Here is a 22,781-nt window from a genome sequence, read left to right as displayed (position 1 = left end):
AGACCATGTCCCCAAGTACGACATCTATTTGTCTTCTAAACCCTTCTAGCGATGGTGACTCAACCTCCACCCTGGGCAGCCTCTGCCAATGCTTGACAATCCTTCCAGCAAAGAAATTCCTCCTAATATCAAATATAAATCTCCTCCGGAAGAAGCAAACTTTATCCATTGCTATTCTGGTTTTGCTCATAAAACTCTTTTTTTGCCTAAATCCTCTACATCATTGTGTTGAACAACTTCGTTACTTGTATACGTTGAGTCTTGATCCTTGTCTGAGTGCAGAGCCGCTTTCACCTGAGGGATGCAAGCCCCATCCCTGGAGGTGTTCAAGTCCAGGTTGGATGAGGTTTTGAGCAACCAGATCCAGTGGGAGGTGTCCAAGGGGTGGAACTGGATGAGCTTTGATGTCCCTTCCAACCCAAACCATTCCATGATTCTTTTGAACACAACTACTACAGCTGAATTTCACTCTGTTGTTCCCAAGGGAACATCCCATTCACAGGCGAGTTTTCCCGACATAGGCTGTTGTGGGGATCTGATGCCTTCACTCCCCTGTTCCCTGGGGGTTGGGTTCCCCAGCAGCCTTCGTTCTTCATTGTGCAGTTGTGATGTGGTGGATCAGCCAGAAAACACCACAAAGTCAGGGCTGCCAGCCCAGCAGGGAGCTGTGCCAAAAGGGGGATGAGGGCAGGAGACATCTGCACTGGGACTTATTAATGAGCAATGGCCACTGTGTGTCGATGCACTTTAAAGCAGAGTGGAACTGAAAATTAGTGCTTCAGTCAGGCTTGTAAGACCAAACAATATTAATTTCAACCATGCTGAGCATAAAATATTTTACTTCATTTTTTTTTTCCACTGGGAAGTAGTGGTGTGTTGTTTTTCTTTGTCTGGCAAGATAGAAATTTTCCCTCAGAAAATGCTGATTTTGTGAGAACTGGTCTTTATCTGTGAAGAACTGAGATTCTGATGTAAAGATCCTTCCTATCTCTAAAAGTTAGAGTCAAAATGCTACCTGAAAGGAAGTTGTAGGGAGGTGGGTGTTGGTCTCTTCTCCCTAACAAGAGATAGATGAGAGGAAACAGCCTCAAGTTGCACCAGAGTTGGTTTAGATTGGATATTAAGAAAAAATTCTTCACTGAGAGAGTGGTGAAGCCCTGGTAGAGGCTGCCAAGGGTGGTGGTGGAGTCCCCGTCCCTGGAGGGGTTCAAAAACCGTGTAGCCGTGGATCTTCAGGATGTGTTTTAGCAGGCACAGTGCAGTTGGGCTGATGGTCGGACCATATGATCTTAAAGGTCTTTACCAACCTGAATGATTTTGTGATTCCATGATTCTATGTTTAAAGTGGATTAATAGTGATGAAAAGAGGTAGGAATAAAAAGCATTTTTGAGGATATGCATAGTCAAGGCCAGGTTGGATGGGGCTTGGAGCAACCTGATCCGGTAGGAGGTGTCCCTGCCCATGGCAGGGGGTGGGACTGGATGGGCTTTAAGGTCCCTTCCAACCCAAACCATTCCATGATTCTATGATTCTGTGAACTGGGATTAAACCGTCACATCAGGCTGTGAAAGCAGACAGTGCTTCTCTAGCTGGTCGCCTACATTCCAGATCATCTGAGATCAGGTAATTTCATCCCACTGTCACAGTGTGCTGTGCACTGTGAGCACGAAAAGAGCCGTGCGAAATGTTTTGTTCAAACCATGTTTTCCACAGAAATATCTGTTTTCATCAAGTAGAGGTTTTTGACAATAAATACCCATTTTCAATTAAAATCACATTTTCATAATAGGAGTTTGGAAACCTCTCGCATTTGTTCTCCCTCTCCCTGGTGGATTTGGGCTTGGACAAACAAAACATTGCAGTCAAAAGATCCCCCAATAGTTTTTACTTTTCAGACATTTGTAGTTTTACGAACACCTACAAAGGTTGCAAATTAAAACCTCTCAAAAAAAAAGCCGAAACCTTTTTCTGTTTCCTGTTGTCAAAATCATTGCCAGGATCAGAAAATTTATAAACAGCTCTAAATACAGAGTCTTGGGACCATTAAACTTTTCACTGCAAGGACGACATCTGCCCGGCTTCCCCACAGGCTCTTTTCTGGCTCCACGTTACGCAGCTCCTCTCTGTTTCTCTTCCTACCTCAAGGCAGACCTGAGCGCACTCGGTGCGAGTAGCAAGAAATCTGCAAAAGTCTCACCTCTCCTGGTGAGATGCTGTATCTGAACCTCATCTTCAAACCCTCACCTCACCCATTTACCCACATGAGCAACCACAGAGTGTTCCTGCTTTGCATCTCCCTCCCTTTCGGGTTCTCTACACTCTTCCCTTGAACCCCAGTAAATAAATCACTGCCCTGCCACCACCTTTATTCCAGGTGAACTGGGCTTTGCCTCTATGGATGTTTTACTGACTTCAAGAGGAATTACTTGTGTGCTGGCAGCAGGGAGGGAGAGGGAGTAGAAAGTGCCACAACGGCATTTTTATGGGACGGCTGTCTTCAGAGGTCATTCACCCCAGCTAAGATAAAGAATAGAACCAATCTGCAGCTCCTCACACCGTTCTGCAATTACTGCAGTGACATAATAACGAAACACTACACGTTTTAGCCTAAACGAAGTTAAAACCTTCATGTAAGCGTAAGCTCTGGAGCTCAATGCCACGTGAGACGAGAAAACTCAGCCAGAACTGAAGAGGGATGGATGGTGATTTGGATTTGAACTGCAAAGTTGATAGCATTTAGCTGGATTCTTACTATTCTGGTCTTGGAGGTTCTTGGAATTGGAGTGGATTTTGCTTCTATCAGTACATTCTTGCACATTCAGTCAAAGATTTTGGCAGGACTCATCCCTGGGAAGTAGTTGGCCTGAGGGGCTGGAAAGCTCCTTGGTCCCCTCTGTCCTGCCTGAGCCATTGTTTAAGAGTTGGCAGCAGCTTCTGGTACTGAAACACTCAGACCTCGGTGGTGTCAACGCTGTCACTCTGGGACGAGGCTGTACCAGCATTTTACCGTTTCATTGCTGGGCTCAACAACGGTGGTGTTCAAACAACTCAAGATGAAATGGAGGCAGCACAAGAGCTCTGTGGTTTTCTGACTGCGGAAGGCAGCTCTGGGAGCAAGGCGGAGCAGAGGGAGGATTTTACACTGGATTATTCATACCCTCAGGACACCCAAAGAGTCCCCTTTGCCACTTCCCAGCAGAGAGGATTTTGCCGGCTTGGAGAAACAAGAACAAAGGTGTTGCAGAAAGCTTGGAAACCACAGGAACGGCACTGAGACTCCTTCACAAGGGGGCTGTGTGTCAAACCCAAGCATGATCAGAAAGATTACACTCTTTCTGTTCTTATTCTCTTAGGAAACTCTGCCTCCTTTCTCTCTGTACTTATCCTCACCTTCTTGGCTTTCAAAGACACAAACCAGACTTTCTACTGAGCAGAAATGCACTCAGTACCGTGTACTCCAGTAGAGGCCTTAGGCTGAACAGAGAATCTGCACTTTTCATGTGCAGATGTCCACTGAGAAAGTCATATTCTCAAAAGCCTGCTTAGGGGTAGATATTTCAAGGAATAAATGCCACAAGATCGTCTTGATGTGGAACCTGGGTCCTGAAGTTCTGCAATTCTCCCCTTGAAGTCAAAACATGAAATTGGAGCATCCCATCTAAATTAATTAGCATTTCTGTACCATTATCGAAGTTTGTACGTGTGTGTGCCCATGCTGACATGGAATATGGCTTTCATCGGGTGCTTTATGACCAGTGAAAATGAGAACTACCAGGATGGTTGCATGGAGAATAGTCGAAGATCTGAGCAAAGACGTCTGATGATAAACATCCAAACATCAGTCTTTGTCACACTTATTGCTAGAGAAAAATTAGCGCATGTGGTGGCTATATATGTGCGACAACTGCCCTTTGAAACTGCACAAAGGAGACTGAATGGACAGAGAAAAACACTCAGACAGAGGAAGCAGTTATTCAAGCTCACATACCAGGACTAAGAGGACTGTAGAGTACATCAGTCTTTGGCTTCCTTTCCTCCTAATAGCAAAGGCTAGATTTTCAAAGGAAGCCAACTGCCAAAAGGATATTAATAAACACCTTTTGCATGACAAACAAAACTTGTGAGTGTGGGTGCAGAGCTGTTCTGCAAACCTTTTCCCTATGCTTGCGGTTGAAAGCGCTGTTCTTCCGAAAACTGGTCCCATCTGTGTAGGAGGTAAAGTGCAAAAAGCTGTCCCCGAGCACTTCCAATAAGACAGCTCTATGGGAGAAAGGATGCTGCTGTGGTTAAGGCATAAACCTGGCATATAGTAATTTTGGTGCATTATTTGATCTAAATCAAGTAAGTCAGTCTCTGTCTGACTTGGTTCCCATCCCACTATTGTTTGATCTACCTCATTTCCCAGAATCTCCACCTGTCGTCTCGCATATTTATATTCATAAAACTGCAATAAAAATAAAACCAATAAGCTTATGGACAATAAGCACACTTGATCTGTTCCTTGAGAAATACTACAGTTCCCATAGCCCGATGTTTACGATGCAATACTGGTGTCTGCAAAAGAAGAATCTGGTGGATAACCGGATTTCTTGAGGTTATGCTGTGGATTTTTAATCGCAAATAGTATAAAAACTACTTCCAGTCAGTGATATCTCCACATGGGTCACTTAAATCATAGAATCATAGAATAGTTTGGGTTGGAAAGGACCTTAAAGATCATCCAGTTCCAACCCCCCCGCCACGGGCAGGGACATCCCACTGGCTCAGGCTGCCCAAGGCCCATCCAACCTGGCCTTGAACACCTCCAGGGATGGGGCAGCCACAGCTTCCCTGGGCAACCTGGGCCGGTGTCTCACCACTCTCATAGTGAAGAAATTCTTCCTTATGTCCAGTCTAAATCTGCCCCTCTCCAGTTTATACCCATTTCCCCTCGTCCTATCACTCCAAGCCTTTATAAACAGCCCCTCTCCAGCTTTCTTGTAGCCCCTTCAGGTACTGGAAGGTCGCTGTAAGCTCTCCTCTGAGCCTTCTCTTCTCCAGGCTGAACAACCCCAATTCTCGCAGCCTGTCAAATCTTCCCTACACTTCTCATTCAAACAGCTTATTGAAATTCTTGACTGTTTTTCTATGTTGCTGTGGTGTTACTGCTACAACACAGACCAAATTCTCCTTCCACATGAGGTAAAAAAGAATTCAGATCTGCTTGAGATTTTGAGCTCGTTGGAAAGTGGAGACCTGACCCTGGTGCTCTGCCTGCTCTCCTACAGACGGGGCGATAAGGGAGTGAGTGACTGCACAAGAAGGATGTTGAGGCTCTGGAGTGTGTCCAGAGAAGAGCAACGAAGCTGGTGAGGGGCTGGAGAACGTCTGACGAGGAGCGGCTGAGAGAGCTGGGGTTGTTTAGCCTGGAGAAGAGGAGGCTGAGGGGAGACCTTATTGCTCTCTACAACTCCCTGAAAGGAGGTTGTGGAGAGGAGGGAGCTGGGCTCATCTCCCAAGTGACAGGGGACAGGACAAGGGGGAATGGCCTCAAGCTGCACCAGGGGAGGGTCAGAGTGGATATCAGAAAAAAATTTTTCACGGAAAGGGTCATCGGGCACTGGAACAGCTGCCCAGGGAGGGGGTCGAGTCGCCTTCCCTGGAGGTGTTTAAGGAACGGGTGGATGAAGTGCTGAGGGACATGGTTTAGGGAGTGTTAGGAATGGTTGTACTTGATGATCCAGTGGGTCCTTTCCAACCTGGTGATTCTGTGATTCTGTGATGAATATCCCCTTGGCATGTTCACAAGCACGCGCCAGCGTTTTGCCACCTCTGAGCTGGGATTTGTACCACTTCTTTTAGATGAGTTTACCCACTTGTATATTTTCCTGCTACATCAATGATAATTGTGTCTGAAATACGCCGCCTCATTCTGTGCATCGATAGAATAAACAGAAAATACATTTTATTACTTGTATAGGGACAGGGGTTTAAAAAAAGAAATAGATTAGAGGCTGCCCAGGGAACTGGTGGAGTCTCCATCCCTGGAGGGGTTCAAAAACTGTGTAGGCATGGCACTTCAGGACATGGTATAGTGGGCACGGTGGGGTTGGGCTGATGGTTGCACTGGATGAACTTAGAGGTCTTTTCCAACCTTAATGATTCTATGTTGAAAGCATGAAGGTAGTGAATGTATGCGGGGAAACAAGTAGGTTTTCTTCTAAAACTTAAATCACAGGCACCAGGAAGAGTCCAGGACTTCACATCCACTGTAGATGTGGGGTTGAAAGGAGTAGGAGGCTTCCCTGCTGGGTAGACTCAACACCCTCAGACACACAGTGTGAATGTTGGGGTGTCCTCTGCAGGGACAGGACTTGGACTTAATGACTCTTGTGGGTCCCTTCCAACTCAGGACGTTCTGTGATTCCACAACAATGTACCAATAGTACAGACAGAAGTACTGCCTTTGATATTGTGTGAATGGAAACAGAGCTGCACAAGAGTGTCCTTGTGTTATGTAAATATAAGCACACATACAAAATATTATTGGCACATCCCAGGGCATAACTACACCTGACAATTTTTTCACACGCACGAGGTGCCACAGAGATGTTATTCTGCAGTTTGAAGGGTCAAAAATGAAGTGCAGAAAGGGAAAATGAAGATTGGACTTTTTCTGACTCTATGTCATATTGTCCACTGGAAACTGTTCAAAAGGAACATTCACATCCTCCTTCCATTGACTCGCTGGGAAGAATGACCTCCACAAATTCCCAGCACTTAATTCCCTCTTCATTTGAACTCTACGTATGAAATCTATTTTTCCATACATTGGTCTCCTAGAGCCGGTGACTGTGCTCAGACATCCTGATCCCAGTGACACAGGGAGAACTACAGACGCTGTGTCCTTCTTCTCTTAGTGTGAGCTCCCGTTTCCCTCTTGTCAAGCCGGCTTTCTCCATCTTCATCTGTGCTCTAACCCATGGACACAGGAGGGAAAACAAGTCGTGTATGGGAAGCCGTTGGGGTCTTTTTTGGGAGCACAGCCTTTGCTTTCTCTGCTGCAAGTTCAAAAACCCCTGAATCAAAGTGAAAAGAGCAGGAGTTTTTAATTAGGGGAAGGAGCAAACAAATAGGGTAATTGGTTATAGAGACCTTCCAGTACCTGAAGGGGCTACAAGGAAGCTGGGAAGGACTTTTTACAAAGGCTTGGAGTGACAGGACGAGGGGCAATGGGTATAAACTGGACTGGGGAAGATTTAGACTGGACATAAGGAAGAATTTCTTCCTGATGAGGGTGGTGAGATGCTGGAACAGGTTGCCCAGGGAAGCTGTGGCTGCCCCATCCCTGGAGGTGTTCAAGGCCAGGTTGGATGGGCCTTGGGCAGCCTGATCCAGAGGGATGTCCCTGCCCATGGCAGGGGGTTGAACTGGATGATCTTTAAGGTCCCTTCCAACCCAAACTGTTCTATGATTGAATGGTTCTATGATTTAGAAAACCTGATCTAGAAAACCTAGAGGTGAGATATTTGTTCATTTCTAAAGCCACATTAACAGAGACAAAGCAGGTGATTTTACAAAAAACGGAGGATTAAAGATGGCAAAGTGGAATTTAATGTCACCTTTAAAACGTGGTTCCTATATTTTATACTTGCCTGGGAATAGAATCTGCAATGGTCACTACCCTTTTCTAAGTTTCATCGAATCATAGAATCACCAGGTTGGAAAAGACCTCTTAGATCATTGAGTCCAACCATTCCTATCTGCCACTAAACCAAGTTTCCAGCCCTCTCAGAGAGTAGATTGTTCTGAGTTTTTTATATAACATCGCAAAACACTTCCTTACCTTCCTCTTTCTGTATCCGAGCCCACATAATTATTTCTGCTCCTACCTAGTAACTTCTCCAACCCTTCCCCGCCTTTAGTGTATCCTTGCAGCTCCTCCCAGTGTAACTTCATGATTTCCAAAAATGCCAGAATGGCATCAGAGGGGTTAAAATAGGCTGCCCTAAACATCAGGTCACAGAATAACAGAATCAGTTGGAAAAGACCTTTAAGATCGCTGAGTCCAACCATACACCCAACACTGACAACTCCACCCCTAATTCTGGCCTTAAGCTTTTGTCCAGTGTCTTTGTCTTTGCTGATTCTTTGCTGCTTTACACTTGGGCAAATGGATGACGTATTAGGTGAACTACTGACATGAATCAATATCTGCCTTCCTGCGTCTGTTTTTTAACCCATTTATGGTCCTTAAAACACTTTTTCCATCCTTATTTCTCTTCCTATCAGCCAAAGAACAAACACATAATACATCACTTTCCCCTTTTCCACCGATCGCACCATACGTTTTATCTTTTATCGATCTTCGCAATTTTTTCCATATCAGTACTTGACTTAGATTTGCTCAAGTGTTTGGACATGAACTATTTAGATTTTCTGTTAAAATGCGTCAAGAAAGGCAGTATTTTGTGATTCTCTTATTTATTGACACAAAATCTTCTGTTCTTTTTTCAAAGTATGGCTTGTATAGGTGTAAAAAAGATCACTTTATTGTTTTCTCCGTAATATCTGTGTAATATAACCACCTGCATAGAAGTGGGACTGAGATGTCCTGCCTTATGAAGCCCTTAAACAATTTGGAAGGAGGCTGGTGAAAATTGTAATGTAATCAAACAGTTGCAGTGGTGCAAATATTACGTTTAAACCTGGTGCCAGAGTTGACAAAGGACCAAGTTTGTGATCCTTGCTTTTAACATAGGATCATAGAATCGTTGAGGTTGGTAAAGAACTCTAACTTCCTCCAGTCCAAGAGTCAGACCAACACCCCTGTGCCTACTAAACCGTGTCCTGAAGGTCCACATCTACACATTCTTTTAACCCCTCCAGGGTTGTGGACTCCACCAGTTCCCTGGGCAGCGTCTGCCAGGGCTTCACCACTCTTTCAAGAAGACATTTTTCCTAATATCCCATCTAAACCTCCTCTGGTACAACTTGAGGCCATTTCCTCTCATCCTATCACTTGTCACTTCAGAGAAGAGCTCAGCACCCACCTCACCACAACCTCCTTTCAGGCAGTTGTGACAGTGATAAGGTCTCCCCTCAGCCTCCTCTTCTCTGGCATAAACATCCTCATCTCCCTCAGCTTCCTCTCATAACCCTTGTTCTCCAGCCCCTTCTCCAGCTCCGTTCCCTTCTCTGGACGCGCTCCAGTCCCTCAGTGTCCTTCTTGTACTGAAGGGCCCAGGATTCCAGGTGCAGCCTCACCAATGCCAAGTTCAGGGGCACAATCCGTTTCCTGGTCCTGCTGGCCACGCTATTTCTGATCCAGGCCAAGATGCTCTATCAGACCAGAGTTAAGCCAGTTTGATTTTTCATCTTTCCTGTTAGAGGAGAAAGAAGCAATGCTGCTTCCCAGGGTGGGAATTAGAGCCTGCCCTTGCTCTCATTTCCCAAAGAGATACTCATTGTGTTTCTTATTTCTGAAGAGAATCTTAGAATCGTAGAATAGTTTGGGTTGGAAGAGATCTTAGAGATCATTTAGTTCCAACCCCCCTGCCATGGGCAGGGACATCCCATCAGATCAGAATAACGCTATTTTCTGTAAGATTTGCTACAGCAGAACATGCTGCATTAAACTGCGAACGAGTACGGCATTGCCATGCAACAGTGAAACAAATTCCCCAAAGATGAGGTTGACTCTATTTCTGGTAAGAGCTGCTTTTTGGGGAATAAAAACCCAGAGGGATAGCGGAGAGGCAGAGATGGATGTCCACGTGGTTCTCCACGCCTAGACAGGGTTTCCTGTTCACTTTATGTCCTGGGCTCTGGATTGATTGTCATTCCAGCCTCTTTCTCAAGTTCACTGCCATATGGCCAAACTGAGTTTCTTAAGGTTGTCCAGGATGACACGGATGCTGATGCTGGAGGTCTGGGGAGGGAGCCTGTTACACCACATCCCTACTTACATCAAGCCAAAGGATGTGGCAACAGCTGCATCTCTGACCTGACCATACTTTACACCCACATTACACTCACTTGCCTCAGGAGTAAATGACTTGAGTTGGATGGAAATTTTCCTACAGAAGAGTTTTCCATCTGAAACTGTTGATTAGACTGAATCGAAGTGTTCCGTGGAAAGGTTTTGATTCTGTCAAAGCCTTCAGCGGAAACAAAGCCAGCCTCAGCCTGGTGGTCTGACGGGTAAGCCTGCTTCCACCTCTGCCATTTCACCATCTGCCCACTTGCCCCTGGCCTTCCTGGCTCCATGGTCACAAGCTATTCCAGCTCCTGGCTCATGGAAGCCAAGACACTAGTTTGGTGTCAGCTTTCACAGCTCCCTCCCTGCGTGGAGATAGCCCTGTGGGCAAAACCTCTTTGATTCTAGAGTTGGATGTTTCATTTTAAAAATCTCCTTTGATTCCTTCATCATGAATTTTCATCCCACTGAAAGTGTCCATGTTTCATTTTGCCATTTAATTTGGAGTTACTGGTATTTTAATTGTCAACAGTACATGTTTTATGCAGCGGAAGGTGGTGTCCATTCCTCTGTGTTAGTAGCTTGATTTCCACCTCCAGGAGCAAACTCTAAAGATAAAGCAAGGGGGGTGTTTTTGTCCCCATTTTACCCTCCCTGCTCACATTTGCCTCCTCCCATACGTTCCCACGTGCCTTCATCCCTTCTGCCCTCCCTGCATAATCCATACTTCTGCTCTGTCGCTGGTGGAAGCTCAGTCGTGCACAGGAACATTGCTTCTTCTCATCCTTAGGAGGAGAAGTATTTGAACCTCACCACAATGCTGACAAGGCTTCCCCAGAGAGGGGCTCGGTTTCTGTGAATTACTCAGATTTCAGCCCCAGAGAGAATAATGAAGAATTTGCCGTGCCCTGGACTAAACGTAATCCATGAGAAGCGTGAGGAGATGGCTCCTGCGAACTTCTAACTATGAGTGGAGGCAGCTGCCTGCACTGTGTTTGACCTGTTTTGCCCCTCTGTGCTCGGCACTGATGAGGCCACACCTTGAATCCTATGTTCAGTTCTGGGCCCCTCACCACAAGAAGGATGTTGAGGCTCTGGAGTGTGTCCAGAGAAGAGCAACGAAGCTGGTGAGGGGCTGGAGAACAAGTCTGACGAGGAGCGGGTGAGAGAGCTGGGGTTGTTTAGCCTGGAGAAGAGGAGGCTGAGGGGAGACCTTATTGCTCTCTACAACTGCCTGAAAGGAGGTTGTGGAGAGGAGGGAGCTGAGCTCTTCTCCCAAGGGACAGAGGACAGGACAAGGGGGAATGGCCTCAAGCTCCACCAGGGGAGGGTCAGGCTGGATATCAGGAAGAAATTTTTCACAGCAAGGGTCATTGGGTGCTGTCAGAGGCTGCCCAGGGGGGTGGTGGAGTCCCCATCCCTGAAGGTATTTAAAAGACAGGTAGACAGGGTGCTCAGGGACATGGTTTAGTGTCAGATAGAAATGGTTGAATTTGATGCTCCAAGAGATCTTTGCTGGGCTGGTGAGTCTATGATTCTATCATGAGACTTGTGACCTGCTGCAGGCCTGTGCAGGGGAGAAGGCAGAACATTGCTCTTGGCTGTGAGAAGCAGCAGACTCATGGAGAAGCAGCAGTCACTGGACACTGTAGAATCATAGAATGGATTGGAAAGGGCCAAGAAGGACCACAAGCCAAGTTTAGCCTCAGGTCAATTACCTCAGGTCAATTACCATAGCATTGCCTTTCCTTCCAGAACCACGCCAAGCTCAACCACTGTCTCCGAATCTGCAAAGGATGGATATATTCTGGTTTTGATGCAAGATGCAGGTGGGTTCCCGACAGCAAGAATCCACAGCCTTCAGGCAGACTGTGAGGCCACCGGCTGCCTTCTCTTGAGGACCATTGGACTTAAAACCTCTTTGCAGACAAACACGTGCAAGTAAAAGCTGTAGGAGGAGCGCAGCCAAGCTCTGAATGATGGGAGTGCTTGAGAAGATACAAACCAATCACATTGATCAGTTTATTGGAAGAATGCTGTGAGTAATAGCAACAGTGCTGCTGCCGGGCCAGCACGAGGTGGTTTCATTCCAGAGAAGCTGTCGCTGCACAGCTCTGCATGAGCTGAGGTCTCTCAGGGAACGAGGTGCGGAAGGACCTTGCTGGAGGGTGGGACCTTGCACGGGATGTACTCAGGCTTTAGTCTGCAAGGGCAAGCTCATATAAAGACATTTCCACCCCTTGGAGGCCAGAACACAAATTCCTTCATGTGCAGCAGAGCTCTTTGCAGCTCCATCCCCCTTCCCAGAGACTGCTCTGCATGGCTGGGATGTGCTGAATGTACCTACAGATAATGCCCAGATGACCTCTTCCAACATTTCTGCCAAAATCTGATTAAAAAAGGACAGAAAAGGATCAAATGCCAGTTTGTTTGTTAAAGATCATTTCTCGAGCTCTTCCTTTTGCTGCCCAGACGATGTAGCAGACAGCCAAACGCCCCAGCCAGGCTATGAAAGTAGAAAAGCTGCCCCTTTACAGCAACAGCAACAACAAACTGGTCGGTTATTTACTAGATTATATAATAGATTATTTAATAGATTAATTTAATAATCAAATATACTTACCAGAGGAGTTGGTTATTTGACTTTTCAACACCCGGTTACTCTGGACCCCAATTCACTCACTCTGTGCGAGGCTGCAAGTGGAATCACAGGCTGGAGGTCGCAGTCAGGGAAGGGAGATGAGGAGACAGATGGGACACAACAGGACCTCAGATCAAAAGCCAAAGTGCTGGTTATCTGCACATCCTCTAGGCTTTATGAGCAAGGCTCTGAAACCACCATCTGGAACAGGCTGCCCAGGGAGGTGGTTGAGAAAAGACGGGCAGACGAGGTGCTCAGGGACACGGTTTAGTAGCAGGTAGGAATGGTTGGACTCAATGATCCAAGACGTCTTTTCCAACCTGGTGATTCTATGATTCTGTGATCTTCCCAGAGTGGAAGCCTTGAAGAGGCAGTGGGAACGCCGCTGGCCACCGTGCCCTGATTGGCCTGAGCAAACCAAACAGAGGGACATCTTACATTGGCCAAAGCTCATTGCTTAAGGCCACAAAAAACAACTCAGAGAATGAGCTGCTGAAACCACCTGCCACTGCTCGCACGGTTTGCCGGCAATGAGGGACAGAAATAGCCTCTCTTTGTGATACTGTGTGCAACTGATACCCCTTTGTACCTCTTTGCTCAGCACAGAGCCTGACCCTGTGCCGTGGCCACTCAGGCAGTTGGGGTCCTGGTGCCTGTCCTCACGCTGCAAGTGCGCTCCTGTCCTCAGATGGGACCGGTTGACGTGAAACGAGATAAAGTGATGCTGAATTTCCTACCCCTCCGCAACAGCTTCTGAGCCAGCATGAGCACCTCTCTTATTTTCCAAGATTTCTGTTGCTGAGCAAGAAAACCACTTGTGAAGACACATTTACAGCTTCCTCTGCCAGCACAGATTTCTATCTGGCAGACAAAACCAAGGTAGTATAAAAAAAAATAGAGTAAAAAGAAGAAAAAGCCTATTAGTTCAGTCCAATTCTCACCTGCTCTACCAGATTTCTTGGTGGCAAAATAAGAAATCTCCTCCGGCTGGGAAAAGAGAGTTTCTTTTCCGCATATAATACCTAATATTATTATTGTTAATACCTAAAACATCCCCATCGCTTGCACTCTTTTTGTCAGTGCATCTAATTTTGCACCCAGGTTTGCATCTTCCAGTGCCTTACATATCCTTTTTGCTTTGTGTGCAATGGGTTGATTGCAAAAACCTCTACAATACGACCTGACCAATTCTGGGCCGGCTCTGAGCGATGCTCGTGATGGCAGTCTTTGTGCCAGGGCACCACTTGACTTGTTCAGCTTCTCTGAAACATGAAAGCCTTTGAAGATAAAAAGAAGACATCATCTGGAGATGAAAGTATGAAAACAGATAAAGGTGGATGGGAGCTTTTCTTCCAGGCCCCTGTGCAATGCTGACAAGTCACGTCCTTCCCTTGTCTCGCTTCTCTCGGCTGTAAATAGAAACAAACTCATCTCCTATCATGGAGGAAGATAAGGGGAAAATGTAGGATCAGGCGTTCACCTGATTTTATGAAGAGATTTGTGATTTGTGGTGTATTTTATCTTGGCAGGACCAAAGCATTCTTGTGACTTTACAGTTGCCAGCCAGTTCACGGCAAGAAGGGTGATGACAGGTCTGTCCCCTGCCCTTACAGTGTCTCCAGTTTGCAAAAGCTGGAGCCATCCAGCAGGATGGAGATCTTGGAAATGCAAAGCTGCCCTTTCCCCAAACAGGGAGCAGCTCCGAATGCTGCAGTAGCTCATCTCAGCATGGAGACAGCTGCCATGGAACCTGCGGGGCTCTTCCCTTAGGCTGCTCCGCTCTCTCTGCCCGGTGCTTCTAATTCTGCTTTCTGTGCTGATCAGAAATACATAAAGCACGGAAAGATGGCAAAACTGAGCGTCTTAACTGCTTGGCAGGGTCATGGGACAGCAAAGCAGGAGTCCCCAGGCAGCGCTGGGTTCCCTGAGGAACCTCACCGGAATCACCTCTTGGGGAGAGTGCACCCTCAGCAAGTTTGCAGATGACACTAAGCTGGGAGGAAGTGTGGATCTGCTGGAGGGTAGGGAGGCTCTGCAAAGGGATCTGAACAGGCTGGACTGCTGGGCCGAGACCAATGGCATGAGGTTCAACAAGGCCAAATGCCGGGTCCTGCACTTGGGGCACAACAACCCTGTGCAGCGCTACAGACTGGGGGAAGAGTGGCTGGAGAGCTGCACGGAAGAGAAGGACCTGGGGGTAATGGTTGACAACCGACTGAACATGAGCCAGCAGTGTGCCCAGGTGGCCAAGAAGGCCAATGGAATCTTGGCTTGGATCAGAAATGGAGTGACCAGCAGGTCCAGGGAGGTGATTCTCCCTCTAGACTCAGCACTGGTGAGACCGCACCTCGAATACTGTGTTCAGTTCTGGGCCCCTCACCACAAGAAGGATGTTGAGGCTCTGGAGTGTGTCCAGAGAAGAGCAACGAAGCTGGTGAGGGTTGGAGAACGTCTGACGAGGAGCGGCTGAGAGAGCTGGGGTTGTTTAGCCTGGACAAGAGGAGGCTGAGGGGAGACCTTATTGCTCTCTACAACTGCCTGAAAGGAGGTTGTGGAGAGGAGGGAGCTGGGCTCTTCTCCCAAGTGACAGAGGACAGGACAAGGGGGAATGGCCTGAAGCTCTGCCAGGGGAGGTTCAGGTTGGATATCAGAAAAAAATTCTTCACAGAAAGAGTCATTGGGCACTGGAACAGCTGCCCAGGGAGGGGGTCGAGTCGCCTTCCCTGGAGGTGTTTAAGGAACGGGTGGATGAAGTGCTGAGGGACATGGTTTAGGGAGTGTTAGGAATGGTTGGACTCGATGATCCAATGGGTCCTTTCCAACCTGGTGATTCTGTGATTCTGTGAATACCCAATGCCAGCTTTGCAAATGTACTTTTGGATTGATTCAGTAAATCACTTTGGGGTGTGCTACAAAGGTCGGTGAGCACTGAGCTGTGTTAGTCACGTAGCTGCCGTGCTGCAGAACAAAACGAAAGTGCCTAGATAGCCGAAAGAGATAGAAAATTCAGTTTGCGCTTGTGATATCGCAGTGCAATCGGTATATAGACACGTACTGGTGATAAGATAGGCTTATTAGTGATAAGATAGGTTAGAATGAGATAGGACTGCTTTGGTGATATGATGGAGTGTTACACGTGGTCGATCAGGCGTGATTACCTACACTTCATTGTGTTTCATGGTATCACTGCGGGTGCTTAGTTAGAAGATGAAGTTTATCTTTTCCCTTGTAAGGGTGCAAGAATCAGAAGAGCTTTAAGGATTCCTGTAAAACACAGGGAAATGAGATGAGTGGAGACACAGAGGTAAGGGGAGATCAGCAAGAAAAAAAGAAGATTTGAGGAAATTTGTGGGAGTGCAGAATCAACCCAAGGGCACTGAGCTCTGAGTCTGTGCTAACTACAGCCTCTGCCTCTATCTTATCAGTGACACAGCTCTTGCTTGAACACCCAGTGCCTTTGGAAACGTCAGTGACAGGACTGAAAGGTCCAGCAAAGGGTTTCGATCTTTGGACCCGCCAGCAGTGAAGAAGGAGAGAGGACAGAGCTGGGGGCATCCGTGCTATTGATGGAGGGGAGAAGCTGTCCCGGTCTGCAGAGATGGAGACCTGGAGATGGGACTCACTGAGGGGCTGAGCCCCTTCCACAGTTGCAGACAAGATGCACAGGAGGCGGACTGTGCCTGGAGTTAAAGGAGATCCCCTCCGGGGTGACTGCCAGACCTCACACATGCCAAAAGCAGGAGTCACAGAGATCTATGAGTCACAGAGCCCTTCAGGTCCTGGTTACCTCACTCCCTTTTTCGTCTACAGCATCTCCTGACATTTTGCAGTGCTCTTGGAAGAGCCGGAGCAGCATCCACAGCCTGGATGGCTTTCCAGAGGAGAAGCCCCTGCTCCTTAGTCTGGTGGCATGATCTCGAGGGATTTACATCCGTGTCCACGGGGGGGGGGTGTCTCTGTGGGGGGTGTGGGTGTGTGTGCGCACACTCGCTTGAAATTGTCTCCACCTAAACCAGAAGCCCCTCTGGGGAGATGACTCCTCTGGTTCTTTCCTTCCCCATTTGAAAAAAAAAAAAACACCAGCAAATTGAACACGAGAAATCCCTTCAAACCAGCAAATGGATTTGTTTCCAAAGAAAAGTCTAAGCAAAATGTTTTGGCAGTGGTTTTTGAGCAGAAAGCACATCGAACCTTCGCTTTTCCAGTGAAATATCTGCTTTCTCTGGGAGGAAAACATGACAGAGGAATTTTTTCCTGTCTCTGCCCACTGAACAAACAGGAATAAGCCACTTTCTCCTCTGATACCTCTGTTTTCCCCTCTACTGGTAGGGATAACGTGCCCTTAGTTCTCAAGCATACAGGACAAGTTGATGGGACTGAGAGAGAAAATGCTTTGGTGAGTAAATAGTTGGTAACACCAGAGGCTGTGATGGAAGCAAGGAGAAGGGAACACTGTTTTTTCTCAGCCCTGCATTCTCTAGGTGCTTAAACAGGCTGTAAAAAAGGGTAATTTCGGCCTCATACCTGAATGCTCCCCAGGATCTCTTGTCTTCAGATCAAATCCACCTCTCATTAAGGTTTTAGATAAGATAAGGGCTGTGCCCTGGCCTGGGCTGTAGCTGTTTATTTTACCCCGGGGACAAAGCACTCTATGTGAGCTACTGTGCGGCTTTTGGATACCAGAAGACGGTGAGAGATAAGCTTTTCTAGTCACTGTATCTCAGAGCTCCCATCTTCTGCTTCCCCCACCTCCACAAGCCTTCACCACCGCTCTGCTCTCCGCAGCAGCGCAGACCGCAGGCCCCCAGCAGGGCTGATCCACTGCATCCTGGGTGGGGGCAGACCTGTACAAGTCCTGATAAGTGGTTTCCACGGTGGACTCAGCTCTATGTGCCATCAGCTGCAAGAAAGCCCCAGCCCTGCAGTGAAGCCAGCCCAAGGCTGGTGACTCTACAGGGTTACGGAGGTCATAAGGAGGGAAACCCTGGCTGAGTGGAGGGAAATGACAGTTTTCTTGCCAGCTTGAAGCAATTGCAACCATTTATGGTAGTTCAACAGTCTGAGCCATAGGGTACATTAAAAAATATAGAATAGTTTATTTACACGATAACGAAGTGTGGATCTACTGGAGGGTAGGGAGGCTCTGCAAAGAGATCTGAACAGGCTGCACCGCTGGGCTGAGGCCAATGGCATGAGGTTCAACAAGGCCAAATGCCGGTCCTGCACTTGGGGCACAACAACCCTATGCAGTGCTACAGACTGGGGGAAGAGGGGCTGGAGAGCTGCACGGAAGAGAAGGACCTGGGGGTAATGGTTGACAACGCCTGAACATGAGCCAGCAGTGGCCCAGGTGGCCAAGAAGGCCAATGGAATCTTGGTGTGACCAGCAGGTCCAGGGAGGGGATTCTCCCTCTGGACTCGGCACTGGTGAGACCGCACCTCGAGTACTGTGTTCAGTTCTGGGCCCCTCACCACAAGAAGGATGTTGAGGCTCTGGAGTGTGTCCAGAGAAGAGCAACAAAGCTGGTGAGGGGCTGGAGACAAGTCTTAACGAGGAGCGGCTGAAGGACCTGGGGTTGTTTAGCTGAGGGGAGACCTTATTGCTCTCTACAACTGCCTGAAAGGAGGTTGTGGAGAGGAGGGAGCTGGCCTCTTCTCCCAAGTGACAGGGGACAGGACAAGGGGGAATGGCCTGAAGCTGCGCCAGGGGAGGGTCAGGCTTGACATCAGGAAAAAATTTTTCACGGAAAGGGTCATCGGGCACTGGCAGAGGCTGCCCAGGGAGGGGGTCGAGTCACCTTCCCTGGAGGTGTTTAAGGGATGGCTGGACAAGATGCTGAGGGGCATGGTTTAGGGAGTGTTAGGAATGGTTGGACTCGATGACCCAGTGGGTCCCTTCCAACCTGGTGATTGTATGATTCTATGGGTTCCCAGGCTTGAAAAGCAAGATGCTCGTTACAATAGCACAGAGGGGCCAGGTGGGATCCAGGAGGTGAGCAAGGGGTTCTGGGAGATTGATTGTGTCAGGAGCCAATGGCTGTGGTAATGCAGGGGTGTTTACACGGTGCTCTTTGCTGAAAGAGGAAGAGCTCTGGCTGGCAGGGCACGCAGAGGAAAAAGCAGTGGCACCATGCAGCTCTGCCCCACTCCTCCTCCCCGTCTCTCCTGGGAGCAAGCAGCACTCCTGCTGCTTCTCGCCCTGAGCCAAGGGAAAAGCGACCCGGTGGCTCCCTGTCCTGTGTCACAGCCCGTGCAAACCTCACCGCAAAAGTGTGCTTGGTGGTTTCCTGTGAAAGAATTGGGTTTTAAGGGAGTTGTAAAAATCCGGGTCTGCTGGAGCCAACACAGTTCATCCTTAGTGAGCCAAGTAGGCATCAAGCTCTGAGGTCCTGGGATAGTTTTGCAAGTGGGCAAGAAGGAACCATAGTACAGCTGTGCTGTCCTGCGCTGGGTCAGGCTGCAGATGTTCACCATGGTCTGCTCTTTGGATACATGCATAGCTGGGTGCCCTTGTCTGCTGTGACAGCATCGTCTTCCAGGTTCTTAGTTCTGGTACTACTTGAGCAACAAAACCAGCATTTGAGACATTAAAGCAAAAAGTCACAGAGAGCCTTTCTAGGTCCCATGCAGGAAGGGTGGTGGTGAGGAGCAGAGAAGGGAACTCAAGGAAGAGTTGCTTTTGACTTGTCCTCGGTCTCTGGCCCATTTTCTGTCTTGGAAGCAATGCTGTAGTAGTAGGAGCGGATTATGTTTTCCACACTAATAAATCCCGGACGCTCTTCCCATCTGTAAGGGAAGAAAGGAACAAATAAAATCAACAGAATGGACAAAAGTAGGCTGACACAATGAGAAGATACCAAGCACAGAGAAGATACCAAGCACAGAAGATACCAATGCTGTTGTCTCTGGGGGAGAACAGCAGCCCAATTGTACCAGGGCTTAGGAGGGCAGCTGAGACTTTCCTGGGATGGAGCGGATCAAAGGCACAGAGGCTCTGCTATCCCCCAGGGTCGGTACATACAAATGAGGGAGTGTAATAACAAAGATATAGCTGCATCATTCATTATGGACTGGGGAATGAGACCAAGGTAGGAGACACCATTTGCTTTGTGTTGTCACCATCCAGACAGCGTGGACTGTTCTGACGGACCTGCCGCCCGAGTAGGAGTCGAGGTAGTGAAAGCCTTACCTGTAGGTCCAGCACTGCTGCATGAGACTGTACATCTCTGCTGGACAGTCTGTGGGGCACTCCATGCGCTTCCCTTGCTCTATGAAGCTGATGACTTCTGGGCCCTTCATTTTCTAGGGTGGGATCAAGCGGGAAATGCTTTAATAATTTTGGAGCTGGTAACAGGGTTAGAAGAGACAGATTAGAGCTTGGTCTGGGGTAATGTCTTTGGATTCATGCACCGTGCACCCCATACAGTCGCTGTTTTCAACCCTGGCACCCAGCAGCGGTGTCTCACCTCGTGGCCAGCCCAGCCTGCATGCTCCATCCCAAGCACGGGCAAAGCAGTGGCTGAGCAACCGATTTCTCAGCTCTGCAAGCGACAAGAGAAGATCTGCTTTGATTCAAACCCAAATGGATTTGTTTTAATGCCTGTTTCTTCTCCCTTAAGTGAACACAAAGGATCCGAACCATATAATCTGTGCCGTGAAGTGGAAGTGAGCCTGTCTCCTTTCCCCTCTGTTCAACAAGGGGAAAGAGCACCCACTCAAGGGAGTAGAAATGGTGGTTTCAGTGTGTCTCAGCCTGTTACAGAGTGGAAGAGTAAACAGTGGCCTCCATTCGTGATGGACACAGCTCTTCCTCACCTTGTATGGCTTCTGCCCGTAGCTGAAGGCCTCCCACATGGTGATGCCATAGCTCCATACATCACTTTTGCTGGAGAACTTGTGATAGAGGACACACTCCGGGGCATACCATTTCAAGGGCCACTTCCCTGCTGTCCTGGCCTGCAGAAAAGCAAGGAGGAATATTCCCACTATGAGATGCAGACTGCTATGATCCGAATCTGAATTCTGCTTTGCTAAATGTCTGTGTCAAATGAAAAAATCCTGTTGCCCTGGGCTGGGAGCTCAAGACCTCAAGCTCTGAGCCGCAAACCCCAGATCAAACCCTGCTGTCTCACTGGTACTGCTCAGTCATCCCTGAGTGCAGGAAGATCAGCCCTGGCTCACTCCTCATCACCTTCTCTCTGCTCTGCCTCCTTTCTTGTCTCCTCTCTCCCATCATCCCACTGCACTGCATCCCTCTTGCTGCCTCTGCGTCCATCTGAATTTCTTCCTCGACACTCAGACCTCCACAAATTCCCTTTTAATATCCCAGCAATGAGGCCAGCCAGCGTGTGATGTGGTCATTGCAGCGGGGCTCTCTCCTGGGAAGAACCCAGACCTTCTACCTCTGGGGATTGCAGCCCCCAGCCAGGAGGGCTCCTGCTATCTGGATCCTTCGCCATGCTTACACTCACCTTGTAGTAGCTGTCATCAGCTCCAAGAGCCTTGGAGAGTCCAAAGTCACTAATCTTGGCATAATGCTGGTTGACCAGCAGGACATTTCTGGCTGCCAGGTCTCTGTGGACAAAGTTTTTTTCCTCCAAGTACTTCATCCCCATGGATACTTGATGCATCAGCTCCACAATATTGCTCACTGTAATCTCATCTCTGGGGAAGATGAAAGAACAATGCAGCGATAAAGAACCTGCTGTTCCTCTGTACAACACCATCCCCTCCAAGTTTTCTAGCTGCGTGGGACGATGAACATGGACATCTCTGCTCCAGAAGCATCAGTCCCTGTTACCTCATATGAACAGACACATCTTTCTGCTGTTATCAGGCTCCTTTGGTAGAAAAGAGTTTGATGAGAAGTGCAGAAAATCAGCCACCCACATTTTATTCAGTACTTACTTCTTGGAAGACAAGAACTTGTTGAGTGGTCCTCCAGAAGCCATCTCCATCACAAGCATCAGAGACTCTGCCTCGCAGACCCCAATCATGCGGACGATGTAGGGGTTGTCCAGCTGATGCATGATCTGGGCTTCCTTCATCATTTCATCCTTCACTGTTTTCTCATTGTTGCTCTTCAGCACCTTTATGGCCACATCAATCTGCTTCCTGCATAGGGCACGAGAGGAGCACACAGAGGATGGATTGAAGAGCAGCTGGACTCATGTATCGCAGCCAGGAATACAAACTGCTCCTCACATGATGCAGTTTGATCACTCAACAGCAATCTCAGCAGCCTGTTTTGGTGCATAATATCCCAGACCTGTTAGAAGGCCAAAGACATAAAGGATCACCTCACCCTTATAATTGTCAGCCAGCGTTTGCCACCTGAAGGCAAGGTTTTGATCTGAAGATGCATCACCTCACACACTGAGAAGTGCATTATCATCATTTTTCAAGAGGGAAACTGCAGGAAAAAGTGGGCAAAAGCTGTCTTTGTGGACTCATATACAGCCAGCAACAGAGCCAAGGACTGCACATGTCCTCAGTCTCACTCCTTTGCTCTGATCAAGGTGACCTCAGAAGCACTTGCTCCTCTGAGCCCAGCAAATGCCCTCGGAAGTGGCAATCTTACACCCAGGAGTGTGCAGTGGAGATGACACTCTCATGGCAACAAGCCTGTCACTGAAACTCTGTGGAAAGTCACCACTGACCTTCCAAAGTATCTCTTATACCTTCACTCTGTTGTCACTTTAAGGTCCATCTAGCTAGAAATAGATTAGCTGGGGCCACCTCTGAGCTCAGCCTCCTCCCGCTTCCTCAGCATCCTTCAGGGCAGCACTCACTTTCTCATTTTGTAGACTCCTTTCTTGACGCAGCCAAAGTTTCCTGCCCCCAGTTCCACTTCATCAATCATCAGGTGGTCCCTCTTCAGGAAAAGCTTCTTATCCTTCAGTTCTTCGGGGTCACTGTATGGGCTCTCATAGACACTGGTGTCCATGGGTAGCAGGCGTGATTTTCCTACACCTTCCCAAGAGATACAATTTTTTATAGCTGAAATAATCAGATCCTCCCCCATCTCTCTCTCTCCTTCAATGGCTGGGAAGGTTTTCTTGCATTTTTTGGCCAATTCTCCTTCAAGCTCCAGCATTCAAACTTCCCTCCTGGGCATCTCCCATCCTTTCATAACCCATTCTCCCAGGTACCACTGCTGAAGGAACCAGGATGAGGAGAGG

At 48.0% G+C, this 22,781-nt stretch overlaps 1 protein-coding gene across 2 annotated transcripts in view; it reads right to left on the bottom strand.

Annotated features, from left to right (window-relative positions):
* Window positions 1-18,857: 18,857 nt before the first annotated feature.
* LOC104063473 (tyrosine-protein kinase ZAP-70) overlaps window positions 18,858-22,781 on the bottom strand; it is a 30,800-nt gene continuing 26,876 nt past the window's right edge. For both annotated transcript variants that reach the window (XM_009565672.2, XM_054049796.1), the window contains 6 exons: window positions 22,392-22,572; window positions 21,508-21,714; window positions 21,072-21,264; window positions 20,416-20,556; window positions 19,790-19,902; window positions 18,858-19,386 (listed from right to left, as the gene is read on the bottom strand). In XM_009565672.2, coding sequence (XP_009563967.2) covers window positions 19,263-19,386; window positions 19,790-19,902; window positions 20,416-20,556; window positions 21,072-21,264; window positions 21,508-21,714; window positions 22,392-22,572 — 959 coding nt within the window. In that variant the 3' untranslated portion in view covers window positions 18,858-19,262. The remainder of the gene's footprint in view (window positions 19,387-19,789; window positions 19,903-20,415; window positions 20,557-21,071; window positions 21,265-21,507; window positions 21,715-22,391; window positions 22,573-22,781) is intronic.

Source organism: Cuculus canorus, chromosome 27 (genome assembly GCF_017976375.1).
Source record: "Cuculus canorus isolate bCucCan1 chromosome 27, bCucCan1.pri, whole genome shotgun sequence".
Taxonomy (NCBI): domain Eukaryota; kingdom Metazoa; phylum Chordata; class Aves; order Cuculiformes; family Cuculidae; genus Cuculus; species Cuculus canorus.
Note: the sequence above shows the minus strand (reverse complement) of the source record. Positions and strands in the feature narration are given on the sequence as shown.